Genomic DNA, 15,031 nt, shown 5'->3' with positions numbered 1-15,031 from the left:
TTGTTTCATATCTGCTGGGAGCGTTTGAACATCTCTTTTCATATATAGGTCTGTAGTCTCTAGTGTGATTGCAATTTTAACAGGCTAAGGGTAACGATTCTTAAAATTACCCCTCAAAGTGTACGGATGCCAGTCAGAACTCCTGATAACTCAGTTGACATTTTAAGTGTTTGTTTTGTCCTTAAACTCAAAGATGCCTACAAACATGTGGAACAAGATTCCAAAAATACTGGAATGTAAAAACATGAAACAATGTGTTGAAATTTATTATGTGGAAGAGCTTGCAATCTTTTGAATTAGAAACATTTCATAGAGCTACTTATTTTTCCAGCATCATATATAAAATTGTACATAAAGCCATATATAATTATCAAGTAGTTTTGACAGTAATATTCACCCTTAGAAACAAATTGTTTTAAGTAGTCAACCAAATATTTATGTCAAATTAGCAAGCTATGCATGAATTGTTTTAAAATGCCCATTTATCTTCTGATACAATATGTAGTACAAGTGAACTCATTTATACTACTTCACAAAAAAGGGGAGACAGATCAGCAACAAATTCAGAGATGATTGGATCATGTATATTACTTATTGCTCATAGCAAACAAGTTCCGGATATCTAACAGCTTTAAATGCTTCAGTAACTTCTCTTTATGTCCTCTCTTACTATTATTGCAATATTCCCCAACTCACAGTATGGTGTATTAATAATGAAACTGTCATTGACGTGTTCTGACTTTCCCAATTAGAAATGCTAGATGTAAAATGTTGTGTATTTTAGATCGTAAGCCCTATAGCATCTGATAGTTAAACTATTAATCCAAAAAATGCAGACGGAAAAATATGATAATATACATTGGGTAATGATTTTCACTTGTAAAATCTAATCAAAATATCAATTTATTTAAAACTACTGCATGGATTTTTAATAAAAATAAATAAAATTAAAAGAACTGATGAATTGAAGAATACTGCAACACAGAAATGTCTCATGAAAGAATTAGTCATGTTGTATTTACTACAAATTTATTATACCGGCCTAATATTACCAAATGTCCTCAAACAGTAAAAAATGTATTTTCATGTATGCTTCTTGGCACACATTTTTTTTCACTATATAACACTGTATATATTTTCCATTTATTTCTTGAATTAGCTGTTTATATTCTATTTGTATGTAACTAAGGCAAATATCTCAGATTCCTCCACTGGTAAATAGATTTTTATCTCCTAAATGAACTGAAGTTATTAAAAAGAAGGAAAAGCAGTTATGGTGTCTACCAAAATGCAAGAGCTGCAAAGCAAAATGCACCCTTCTGACCAGAATTCACCTTGGAGAAATCAAGGCTGATGATTCTGAAAGACTAATCTGAAAAATTCACACATTTAATTGTAAGAGTAATTATGTCATTCCAGATATGAGAAATAAATTTTGTTACCCATGAAATAGATCTTTTTCAAGAAAGCCACGAAAGCAAATAGTTTCACTATTTGATATTTATTTCATTGATTTTATTATACACTTCTTAAGACTGAAAGTATTTTACAAATGACACTATTGGGAGAGATGTCTCAATTCAGACAATGAATTTTATAAATATTATAAAGTATATTTTATAATGGTATAAATATTTCCTCATTACTCAGCAACAATATTGCTCTATGTAAACCCATGTGAGCAAGTCTGTGTCATGTAAAGAAAATGCTGTGGACACATTTCCTTACACTAACTATTGATTCTTACATATATATATATTCAGACTTTAACTTGAGATTCTCTGGACTGATGAAATGCCCATTTGAGTCCAAGATAACATTGACAGTCATAATTTATCATGTTGTGGATTACATGGATGAAGTACTGCAATCATTTATCAGTTTACTTCTTCTCAGAGATAAAACCATCTTCTGTATCTATTTATTTTAATTGATGGATGGTGGAAAATGGGTTGCATCTGTCATTGGCAAGACTGTTTTCTTTTTTTTTTTTTTATTTTAACCATGAATATCTTTCTACAATGTATATTTTCTAATGGAAACAATTTCACATACAGGGAAATACCACAAATTCAGTGGACTTTTAGACTGAATTTATAAATGATTTGTCACTTTCACAGAATTTCTATGGCCAATAAAGATAACTACCATATGATCTCAGAGAACATTTCCAAAATTTTAATTTAACGAAAACTCTGAATACTTCAAACATGCTTAAAATGTCTCATTTTATTATTAAATGAGAAGTTCTGTAAGTGACTTCTGCTCATGCTATGTTGAGTCTATGATTTTGTTCTTGTACTTTCGTTCTCATTGTGAAATCAGTTGAAAGTGTTTATAACTTCGTTGATATTTAATGCCCCTTTAACCCACATTTCCTCATGCATTAAAGACAAATTTAAGTTACAATGGATTTTTTTTTTCCTTTCTCAGAGTCCACTTACTTTATCAGAAATAAAATTTTGTCCTATCTCACCATCAGAAATGACACATAAAGATGCTATCAAACTAAATTTGAGTAATATACCTTTCTGAATATGTGAAAAAAAGAAAAGAAAACAGTTAAGGTTCTGCCCAGACCAGGGCAGTCTTAATTACTATCCAGTCACATTTACTGCAGCCGAATTTTGCTGTAATATGGACACATTTCTGTCATCATTTTTGATCAATAACAGCAGATAACACAATACAAATGTTAAGAATCTAACATTTTGCAGCAAATCTTATGTTTCAGTATTGTCCTACAGTTTCAGCTACTCTCTGGAGTCTACTTTGGGCAATGTTAGAACTATTTTTAAAAGATGAAAACGGGTTTCATACTGTTTTAAAGAATTACACAGTTTCTACCTAGTGATTATTACACCAAAGCATAAGGCAACTGCAGAGGCTTAAGTGAGTTTGTGAAAAGACTGTTCCCTGCAATTAGTTAGCATTTATAACCTGAATGCACAGGCATGCTTGATGCCACTCACAAGAAGAACTCTAAGACCATGGGTTTGGTTTATAATTTTTCCATTTCTCAGAGATCTAAGTATACTTTCTATAGTCTGAGAATTCAATATATCATGAGAAAACAGAACATTGAACAATATATTGAAGTTTTAAACATTTTAAATGTATGCATGTGAATTGTTTCCCTGGGGGAAGCTTTTGTTTCTTACGCTAAACAGATATGATCATATGGTATGAGAGATGTACCTACCCCACTGGGTGGAGAGGAAATCCATTCCAATTCTGTTTGTTGTGCTTTAGAGTCCAGTAATAGTACTGAAAAAGAAAGTTTTATTTGCAAATGTTACAAGAAAATTCTAAACACATCTCTAAATATTTTAAGATAAATCTAACTTTTATGAAATTATTACTTTATGACAGCCCATTTATGTAAATGAATGGTGCAGTGAATAGCCACATTGTATAAGCATATTACACTTTCTGGAGGGCAGAACATATTAAATATCCATGCACTTGGTATCCTTCAATTAAAATATAAAAATAAATTTTCAGTTAAATATTAACATGAAAGTGGGTGTAAAAAGCTATAATCAGATAAAGTGATTGTGCAGTAATAACATACAATGGAAGTCAGTAAGTTCTCCACATTTTACAACATATACCGACATGAACATAATAACATAGAATTCCTCACTACTTTTCAGCCAAGCTCTACTTTTTAATATTCTACAAGCAATATTTTCTATCATCTCTTGACGACTGGAGTATAGTGTTTAAAGAAGAAAGGACTCACAGCATTTTGTCTTCTCCCAAAGTGAATTTAGAAAGCTAAATCCACGTTAAACACTGTTACCATGAGAAACAAGTCCCTGTTATCTGTAACTTGTGCTTTTAAGCTAGTCAAGCCTCAACTTCCATGTTTTTTTTAAACTGGAAACATTTCAACATAGTAGCTATTCTCTAAACGGCTTAAACTCTAAACTGACTTCTACAAACAATTGTATTCCATGTTTAGACAAGCAAAAAGCATAATTAATATTTATGAAAAGTGTGATTAAAGTATTATTAGTATTAATGTAAAAATTCATTAAAATGGTGTCTTTTATGACACATTATCCTTTCAATTGGAGATGTTGTTGCTTTAAGATAATTATACTTTTAAAATGCTTTCTGATCAAACTGGTTTTAGAGTTACAAAGCTCTGGTGCTTTATAACAATATACCTGACCCTAAAGCATTTTGACAAATGGTCTATTGGTCCAGAAGTCATTGTGAATATTTTTTACATATGCTTAATATCAACCTGAGGAAAAATGTTCACGTTTTGACTTGAAAATATGTACTCATGTAAACTTCTTAACATCATTTTCAGATTCTAGTTTTAAAAGGTGTGTATTTTGAAAGGTAAAGAAAACAATGTCTTGTTAAGGGAGCAAACAATTGACTATACCCTCAGTTCCTTTTCAGACTCAGTTATTCCCAGTAACTGGAAACAGGTAAGTACAAAGACATGAGGTTGCATTGCTTGGTTTTTGTGTTGTACGTTTAGAATGTCAGGGGTAAAAATTGACTCCCTTTCAATTAAAAACACACGCCACTTGTAAAATTGCAATTTACGTTTTAACTTGGAATACCAGTAAGTCTTTGGCTTAGTGTATTTACAAGAAAAGTAATTGTTAAAGGCTTTTTTATTTATTTATTTTTTAAATTCTCATGAAGCCATGAAGCAAGCCCAAGGAAACAAATTGAAGCCACACAACTCTCTTTTGGAATTTATTGTGAGGGGAGGGCGCTTCTCTACTGACAACACCCAGTGGATTTTAAACCTACGTGACCCTTTGGGTTTGATTTTAAGAATGAAATAAACACTGCAATTACCCTTTTCTGCTGCACCTTTTTTACCCCTGGGCTACTTGGTGGCCAGCAAGTTAGTAGCGAAATTAGCAAATCAAGAAGCCATGGAAGGTGACCACTGAGCCGGTGATGCATTAGGCGGCTCTGGGGTGTTGAACGCAATCGCCCCCGTGTGCTTCTTCCCTCTGGGCTCCCGACACCGAGTCTGCCTCGCCCGGCTCCTGGAGAAGGCACCGGGCAGCTGGCCGCTACGAGGGGTCCGGGGCTGAGGCTCTGCGGCCAGCCGCTGGGCTCCACTGCTGCCCGAGCTAGCATCGGGGCGGGGCGGGGCGGGGCGGGGCAGCCAGACGGCCGCGCCAGCCAACCTAGCGTCCATTACACTTCCAGACCCGGGACTCCAGGGAGCCGGTGGCGCCCAGCTCGGGCACGAGTCGTGAAGAACAGACGGGCTTTCGGGAAGCGCCTCCTCTGAGGGCGCGGCGGCGGTAGTACTGTCGGAGGAAAAGCAGCAGCCGCAATTAGCTCTGCTCTCCCCGAGCCACTCCTGCCCGGCGTTAGGAAAGCGGGGAAGGGGACTCGGGCGGCTGACCCCCACCCCAGCCGCCCTAGAAGCCCCGCACCTGCTCGAGGCGCTGCTGGCCGTGCGCCTTAGGTGCGGCGATGCCGCGAGCCACCTCCGGGTAGCAGCGCTCCGGGAACGCCATCGCCTGATGGCGCCGGAGCGCCCCGAGCGTCGCCACCGAGAAGATGGGCGCGTTCCCCTCCACCTGCCTCTTAAAACATCTCCTCTGCATCTAAAGAACTCCGGCTTGGAGCATCTGAACCCTCTCCACGTAGCACCGGAGGAGGAGAGCGAGCGAGGCCTGCTGGCTGCAAGCACCTCTCCCCCTAGTGATGCAGTTATTTATAGCTCAAACTCCTGCTGGAGTCTGCCAGAGCTCGCGCGCCGCGCTTCGCTGTGCGGGGCAAACTTTTCCTTAGATCCCGCTATTCCAGAGGAATCGGGACAAGGTGGCAGGGTGACTCTTTCTGATCGCCAAAGTCAAGAGGCTCGAAATGTGTGTCTGGTGGGAGGGTGGCTGTCTCTAGCAGACGCAGGTCCACCTGCAGACACAACCATCAGCTCAGAGACACGTTTTTTTCTCTGAATGGATTCAGCGTCAACACAGATTGCAGATGTGCAAAGTGAGGTCAGAAGGTCAGCCTATTCCAAAGTAGGATACTGCACCGCGTTGGAGATGTTGAATGGACGGAGAAGGATAGACGAAGAGAATAAAGAAAAGCTCCGTGAAATCCTAAGTTTTAGAAATAGAAGAAGCGAGGACCAATACGCTCCCTCCCTTTAGTACTACCATGACCTAAATCTAACAGATCTCTCTCCCTTAACAGCTCTGAACAGGCTCCTAAAGTATCTGAAAATCAACATTAAATAAGCAGGTTGTCAGATCGGTACCGGTGACACCGCTTAGCAGCAAAACACTTCCTTTGACAGGATTTATTTTTCCCCAGCTCCAACTACAGGCACCGAAAGGTATTTTACCTTTTGCCAGTGGTTCAAAGGAGACGCAAGGAAAAATACCCACGTACAGGCGTATCCTGTGGTCAAAAGAAACCTCCCCTCCCGTACCAAAACTGGTCCCCGGAGGCCAGGGCTTTCGCCAAGGCTGGCCATTCGGATTCTCGGAGTACCGGACCTGGGCCAAGTGACTGGAGACGTCTCTCTCGGTGGCCTCTGATGGCAGGCTGCCGGCTGCGGCCAGCCCTCCCGGCGGCAGGTCGAGCCCGGGCCCCGCGCGTGCTGCCTCCCCTCGCGGCCGCATTGTTTCGCGCGGCAGCCGAGCGCCCACCACAGGCCCGCGCCGCCGCCGCCGCAGTGAGCGAGTCGGCAGGAGCCGGTGCGCTCGCAGCCTCGGAAGTCTCGGCCCCTCCGGGAAAGCAGGGGGCGGCGCGGGCTTGCACTCCCCAGCTTTCGAACCAACTCTGACCGAGGCGCCCGCCAAAGGCCGATCGCGAAAGAATGGCCAGGCGCGGCGGCTGGAGCGGAAGACCCGAGCAGCCGGATGCAAGAGAACGAGCTCGCCCGCCAGCCTCTCCAACCCGGCCGGCCGGGCTGCCCCGGCTGCAGAGCGCGCGCCGGTCCCCGACCACCCCGGGAGTTCAGGGCCCGACTAGTCCCGACTGGTCGCCGCTGATCGCTCCGAGCCGCCGGCGGGGAGGGGGCGGGGGTCGGGGGAGGGTCGCCCGGCGCCGGAGGCGCGGCCGGCAGCGCCGCGGACCCATCGGCTCGTGCAGGTAGACAGCGAAATAAATAAGTCAGAACAAACTTTGCTTTCCTCTGGCCTTACCTTCCTTCGCAGCCTGCGCCTCCCCCGTGTGTGCAAAGCCGAGCAGCCAGATGTAGCACAAAATAATCCACGAAGGGTACCGAGTTTGAAAAACCATGGTGCATGAGCAGGTTTGATTTTAGGCTGCAGTTGGGTCGCAGCTCTTTAGATGCTGTTTGCTCCGAAGTGGGTTATTATTGTTGTTATTATTGCGCTCCTCGCATCGATCTCCCTTCTGGGTCCCAGGCCGGCTGCTCCACGCTTAGCTGTTTGATTTCTCTCCCCCCTCCGGTTCGTTCGCACCGTGTTTGCTGCCTGCAAGTCTCCGACTGCAGACCGGCCGCTTGCTCCACACTCCAATAATATCAATTAGGGGGGAGGAGGCGGGGCTCGGAGCGGAGAGCCTCTGCCACTCCAACTGAGTGGCAGACGCAGCCCGCCTGCCAGGCGGCGATTCCCAGGTCCGGGGGGCGGGTCCCTATGAAGTGGCCGCCTCTACCTCGGAGGCGGGGTCCTGAACGGGAGCCAATCAGCGCCGAGCGGAGTCGGGTTGAGAGTCCAGGATTCCCTCCCAGTTCGGTTGCTGGGAAAGCGGCGACGGGTAGCGAGCATTAGGCCAGCGGCGTGCAGCTCGGAGCACTTGGCTTTTAGCTACTGCAGCTTCACTGAGCTGGATAAGCCCGAGAATAACTCTTCCGACTTACGCTCTTGTATATAGCCGTGCCGCTCACGTCTTCTAGAAGGCAGAAGCGAAACAAGCCTTTCCTCACCTACCAATCACCGACCCGGACCGGGACAGTGAAACTGAGCCAATTCTCTTAGAGTGGCTGTTACTTTTTTGTTAGCAATCTCTGCGGGTTGGATAACACTGGGTTTTGTTTTGTTTTTTGTTTGTGGGTTTTTTGTTTTGTTTTTGCCTTTTTCTTTTTCTTTTCTTTTTTCTTTTTCTTTTTTTTTTTTTTTTAAGTTTCAACTTCTGTTCTACAACTCAGGGGATATTTTTGGCTACCACTCACCTCAATCTCTAGAAGAAGAAAATTAACCAAAAGTGTTTTCTTCTTACAAACCATTTTTGCCAGAGTTTGCAAGAACCTATGACAAAAGAAACACTGGAAGAGGGGTTGGAGAAAGGAAGTCTTTTGTTTTATGCTTCCCTCTATGCTAGTCCTATCTTCAGTTACTTTCTTCGGCAAATGGAACCTTAGAAAAACGTTCCCTGCCGTTTTTTCTTATATGCTTCTCATTTTCTGAGGTCTTGCATAGATTGCCCCGCTCCAATCGTTCCCAATTCCGCTGTGTAAATAACATTGAGTTTTAGAGAAAGCCGCCAGGTACTAAATTCACAAAATCATTCCTTCTACTTGGACAAACATTTACTATTTTCTCTAGTTAGTCCATAATTATTCCGTAATTATCGTTCTAAGGGAAGCTAAGACTAAAAATGTAACCAACATTTCCACTTGAATTCATCCAACCCGAGCTGCAAGGATAAGTGCATGGGGAAATCTGTTTTCCATTAGTCAGTGCTGCACACTTTGCAAGCAAAAGGTGGTTGACATTGTAAAATGAAGAACTTAAAAACGTAGTGGCCAAATCATCTATTTCAAGGGTCATGTTAAGTAGATAGGTCACATATTTAAGATGAACATTTTTTTCTTATTGTTCAATATTTCTTACTTATGGGGGAAAAAAAGCTCCCTGATGATCAGCCTTTACTCCTGATGGAGAAAAAGTTTGACCTCAGACATAAGACTTCCTAGTTGACCTCTCTGGAAATGTGCACTGGGTCCTCTGGTGCATGCAGAAGGGACTTCTAGGAGACAACAGCCCCCAGACACTTTTCTTTTGTTTTTATGGCTTTCTTCTGCTGTTTTACTTGCCTGATATAATTATGCCAAAGACAGAAATGAACTTTCCTTCTTTTCCAACCACTTTACTTCTGTAGTTTATTTATTAAATGTTACATATTGCTAGCCATTAGGTCTATTAAATATTTTAGAAATTATGCTTAAAAGCATCTTAAGTGCCCTTTAAAGATGCATAGAAAACGCAAAATGCTTAATAGATTAATCTTGGAAGGAGACAAAACAATCTAGGCAAAACACACTGGTTACAGAGAAGATGAAGCCTTATTTAGCCAGACAGATGCAATCAGGGTAAAAGTTGGAAGCTCAAATTCAGCATTAAAAATACAAATCTTTACACTTAAGCTTTAAAACTCACAGAATCACAAGCTCATGGATGTTGAACAATTTCTAATAGTCAAAATAAATTTTCTAAGATTTCAACAATTTCCCTGAGGTCTCATCCTACTAGAGTGTCCCCAAGATAGCCTTGACAATTTAAAATATTCCTTTCATCTATTGAATGACTTCTACTCAGTGATAAGACTACAAACACTTCCCAATTAAACCAGGAAGCTGCAAAAGGAACATGTTTCCTCAGCGGAGTGCAAGTAGTGTGGAGCCTGCTGTTAGTGTGTCCCTCTTCCCACCAGATACAGGCACACTTAGAGTCACATCCTTACTTTTGGAGATGAAAGTTGTTTCAGGTTAACTGCTCTTGTTCCAAGCTGGTGACATTCTCCCTGCAGGTCAACACAAAGATGTTTATTTCTAGGATCACCCACCTAGTGGTATGTAAGTGTACGGATAAGGAAGTCAGGACATGTTTAATGTATAATATTTTATAGCATGTCTTAATACTTAAATTCATATTAGAATATATTTTATAAGTAGTAGAGCACTTATAAGTCTGTTTCCATGTAAAGCTACTGAAATTAAACAGTAACAAAATTCCATGTTTTAAAATAATATAATAATACATTTTCTCACAGCTTCTGGAAAATACTTAATTTTAATCAGATAAGTATGCTTTATGAATATTATTCCTTGAACAATTTTTAGGAAGTAATGTTGTACATATAGAAAGTGAGTTAGACATTAGCTCCTTTTCTTTAGCAGTACCAAATGATATATAAAACCAACATGTTTGACCAAAAAGCAGAAATTTTGAAAACTTTGTTGTTTTTATTTACTCATTATGCATTGTTCTTGATAAAATAACCTATCTTAAGTTATAAATTTTAAAAACATAGGAATGAATACAAAAACCGTATTTTTAATATCTTCTGCTTTGAAACATCTAATAAAGGCAGAATGAAAAGATGAAAAATGCCCGTCTTCCCATACAAAGACAATCTGAAGTTTTCATCACTTGGTATCATTTCTCTAACAATTTACTAGTAATCACACATAATCAGACATACATGAAAATTAATGCCAATTTAAGTCATATATTGCTAAGTGAGAGAGGTAGCTGTTATTTTCTTTTAGCTTTCCACAATACTAATATTCACCTTAGTATTTTACCTCTGGGGAATAGCTTTGGGTTTTAAGAAGAGAAATACTTAGGAGTAAAATGTAACAACTTCAGAGAATAAGGTTTATGCATTTTCTAATCGCAAAAGTGGCTCTATGTGTTCATATGTGCATGTCTAGTGTCTAGTAACTGCATCTGTAGAGGTAGGAGAACAGCTGGAGAGCTCAGCACCAGACTGTGCCTTGGCTGTCAAACTGAATACTGACCACCAACAAGGAACCTCTTTCTCAGTTACTGTTCCAAATGCAAATTCATCAAAGAAAAGGGACTATTTAAAGAGAATTGGGAAAGGTACTCTGTAGAAGAAAATCATTAAGAAAAAAAGAAACACTGTATCTAGGTTGGTAGATACTGAAAACCAAGTTTTCAACTTGTGGTTTCAATCCAAATGTAACCATTTTCCACTGCCTAGAAAATCATTTATGTATGTACATCGGCATGATTTATGTACTGTATGCAAAACATTTCCTTGCCGTCTAATGTAAACATAAAACACAGAAAATAATTTCATCTTGTCATCTCAGCACCAGACTTATCAAGCAAAAACCCAAGAATATGCTTTGCATCTTTATGAAATTGTATCCACTTGTGGTATTAGATAAGTGGCAAAATTCAAAAGATTACAATCATAATGTTTCACCTGTAATCATGGAGTTAATTTAATATAGATTAGCTAGTAAGAGATAACTGGAGTATTGCTAAGGTGCCATTGAAATGCTCTGATAAAAATATTCATGTGTTTTTAAAAGTACCACTATTTGAGTAATACCAAGAGAACTGGATTTTGGAAGAAAAATGTGTCACACATTAATCAAAATCACTTTACATGTGGTTAGTGTTCTTAAGAATATGTTGTTTTTTTTTAAGTAATTTTGCCTTAGGAGATTCTTCCTATCCAGTATTCACACTCATTTTTCTACAAATCACCAGTGTGGGTATGAAGACATAGATGAAATTGTGTGAAATACTTCTCTACACTTTCATGGTTTCCCATCTTAAAATTTGTTGTCTTTATCCAGATGATACTTAGTTGATAATGCAGTGACCACCAGGGGGCATCAGGTCCTCTGGGTGTCCTGGCCAATCAAGTTCACACTAAGAATTAACAAATTATGAAATACATGTGTGTACATATGTATAATGTGAATATAACACTATTGATACACAGGTTTCCTCTCTATATTTACATCCACCTACCAAAGTCTTTCACATACACAAAAAAATATTGTGGTGTAACAAACTTCATTTTGCAGAGGCCAAGTTAACTGAACAGTCTCAAAAAGGAATCTTGAAAGGCAAAATATGTTTCAGAAACATCTCTCAATGATTTTTAAAAGTAAACATCTGAGGACTTTGAGCATCAGATCGAACTCATTGTAGTATTTCTCTTCCTTACTTTCTACCTAGTTATCGACACATCTTTTGCTGGAGAAATAGAGCCCTCTTTTGCCCCAGAAAGGGTGTTTTGGGCATGGACCCCTCAACAGATCCTCAAGTTTAAAGGATCCCACAGCTCTAACTTGAAGAATATATCAGAGACTCCTTCTCATCCTGGCCGTGTTCCACATTTAATACTACTACTGGAATTTCCAAGAACGTCTGGCTAATCTTAATTATGTCTGGCTCTGCGAAGAGGTCTAAATAAGAGGGGAACTTCACACGGCATCTTAGTGCAGAAATGTTTCTGTTATGAAGCGTGAAGTGCATGCATGGTGCCCCCTAGTTGCAAACTTGAAAACTCGTTGGCATGACCTCCTCTGAACAATTCTACTTTCTGTGGAAGGTTGTGCCTCACTGTTTTCATTGACTCGGTGTGTGTCTTTCCTTTGTGAAGGAAATGGTCACATTTGTATTAAGACAAAGCAACCTTCCTGGAAGGAGAGGACTCTGACCCAAATTCATTTGAATTTCAAAGTGTTCAAAGTTCCAGAAGATCAAAATTGTCTGGTTGAGACTGAAATGATCCCAAGTACCTGAGAAAGGTATTCATGGCAAGGGAAAAAAAGGACTAAGCTTAAAATGTGTTGGCTAAAGGCCTGAGTCTGGGATTCAAGGCCTCAGAACCTAGCAACTAGTCTATTCCTCTTTTCCACATTTAGAGGTGTCCTTTGTTGCCAGAGACCAGAGGCCTGAGAAGTGTTGTCCCTCAGATTTGGTAACTGCATTCTATAGTTACCATAATGTAACAAAAATATCTGTTCTTGGTGTTACTAACCTATTATTTTATTATAATAATAATAATAATAATAATAATAATAATAATAAATTATTATTATTATTGCAAATCCATTTTTTACTTCATATCTTTTACTATTTTTTCAAGCTTTTTTTAAAAGTCTTCCTTTTCTTCATTTATTTGGCAAACAAAGCATGACAGAGAAAACACTTCAGAAGTTTTATACAACAAAACTGACAATCATATGTATTTTTGAACATGAATACCCTGGTGTATTAACAGCAAGCTCATGAAGACAACAATGATGAACTTGCAAAATGTGTACATAATGAAAAAGTCAAAGGGTTAAAAATTGTTGATGCATTTCCATATAGTTATTAATTGTATTTATCAGCTTAATAATAACGATGGGCATGCAAATTGCTGGATGAGACTTCCCTGGTCTTTTGACCAAATACACCGGAAAATGACATTTGGATTGTTGCCTCATTTGCAGTTGCCTTAAGAACAGAGATCTTAAGACTGAAGATGTGCAACAAAAACATATTCTTTACTGAAAAAGTTTCATCCTAAATTCACAATGTTATATACCAAGTCAATAATGTGTACTGCAAGACAATCCATGGGGTAAATTAAAACTTGGAAGTCTTTGTACAGTTCATTTTCCCATTATTAAAACCTGTGTGAAAATGAAAGCCATAGCATTGTGAATTTTAAAGACAGGGCTGCCGATTTAAATTGGAGGCAAAAACTTGAAGGAAAATTCAACTCACATAAAAGAATATTATAATGGAACACCATAGGGACACATAGTCTAAAGAAACAGCCTTTCCATGATAGCTAAGCTTTGAAGTCTTGCACTATGGTAAATGGCTGTTCTTTTCTCCCCCTCTCTCTCTTAAGACATGGCTCACCTCAGACAATATGTTCATATTCTTGTTCTATCCAGTGAATCTTCCCCACCTAGTTTACTCACACACACTAATCTCTCCTGGAAACACCCACAGATACACACACAAAAATAACGCCTCCCCAGTTTCTAAGTATCCCTTCTGCCTACCATGATGTAACAATGGTGCACATATTGAAAACACAATACTTGCTTCTAGAGATTCCTTCTATAGGTCTTCTGGAGCCTCTGCTGGTTTCTTTCAGTGGGAATTAGTTTGTGGGATTTTGGCTTTCAGATTTCAACATTTGGGGTTTTAATCTTTCAGGATTGTAAGTTCAGGGATTTTAAGCCTTAGAGAATTTGGACTTTAGGACTTTTGATCTTTTAGGATTTCACTGTTGGATGTGTGGTGTTTGTCACTGTCTTTTGAGATTATAATTGGCGCCTCTGTCCATTACTTTCTCATGTCTCTCAGTTGCCTCTGCTTGCTCAGGTTTGCCTTGGGCTTCTCTGTTCCTTTTGGTCATTACCAGTTTTCACATTGTTCTTAACCAGTTTCCATACCTTCACTTGCCTTGTTCTTGTGTCTCTAATCTGATGGTCTAACTTATAGAGACAGGAATTTTAATGCCTGTTTTGTAGTACCTACATCACTGCTTGAATATATACTAACTACCAAGTTGTTGAATAAATTAATAAATAATTTTCAATTAGTTTCTCCATGTAATTTATCATTATCACTGAGAGGTTACTTCTACCGAAATATTTGGCAAAGATATTTCCTCCCATTTAGATTATCTGGAGGCAAGATTTTTGGCAGCGCCATTAGTAATAACAATTCAAATCTGCAGATTACTAGAGTCTCTAATATGTAACGTTCAAAAGAGGGAAAATATATCCGAGGATGTATATTCATTTTTAAAGAGAGCTATAAATATTAAAACAGGGAAGATAATTATTAGGGAAATGGGAGAATTAAACAGGATAAGTTCTCATTATAAATGCTTAGTGCATTAATTAAAAAAAAATCATCTGGCAGTATGAAGCTAGGCAGCTCATCCCAGCTCGAGCTGGTCTACTTAGAAGTGAAGGGTGATAACAAAGGCATAGATCTTAACTCAAAGAAACTATTCTTTATCACCCAATTTTCTTAAAATAAATCTCATAAAAGCCCTAGAGCAGTGGCTCTTTAGAAACCTCTGGAATGGGCATTGTTCTGGTGCATTTCCTAAACCCAACCTTCAGAAACCTCCTGGCTGAAAACATTCAAAACTACCCTTAGGTCCATGATTCTCATATGGGTCGTACATTGAAATTCCCTCAGGAAGCTTTTTAGGACTTCATTAGCAGCCATTTGGTTTACTTATTCATTTAATCATTACAATGTGTACTAACAGTTGGGGAAAATTGCTATTGAGCACCACTGTTCAATACACATGCAATGTGAACTTT

At 39.3% G+C, this 15,031-nt stretch overlaps 1 protein-coding gene across 6 annotated transcripts in view; it reads right to left on the bottom strand.

The window, feature by feature from the left end:
• Epha7 (EPH receptor A7) overlaps positions 1 to 7,525 on the bottom strand; it is a 152,518-nt gene extending 144,993 nt beyond the window's left edge. For 4 of the 6 annotated variants that reach the window (XM_036177579.1, XM_036177580.1, XM_036177581.1 and 1 more), the window contains exons 1-2: positions 7,152 to 7,525; positions 3,203 to 3,267 (exon numbers count right to left, since the gene is read on the bottom strand). In XM_036177579.1, coding sequence (XP_036033472.1) covers positions 3,203 to 3,267; positions 7,152 to 7,248 — 162 coding nt within the window. In that variant the 5' untranslated portion in view covers positions 7,249 to 7,525. Of the gene's footprint in view, positions 1 to 3,202; positions 3,268 to 5,426; positions 5,666 to 7,151 lie in introns of those variants that run through there. The other 2 variants (XM_036177584.1, XM_036177583.1) reach the window with 2 other exon arrangements.
• Between the last annotated feature and the right edge of the window lie 7,506 nt (positions 7,526 to 15,031).

This window comes from Onychomys torridus, chromosome 2, assembly GCF_903995425.1.
Source record: "Onychomys torridus chromosome 2, mOncTor1.1, whole genome shotgun sequence".
In the NCBI taxonomy this organism is placed as follows: Eukaryota; Metazoa; Chordata; class Mammalia; order Rodentia; family Cricetidae; genus Onychomys; species Onychomys torridus.
Note: the sequence above shows the minus strand (reverse complement) of the source record. Positions and strands in the feature narration are given on the sequence as shown.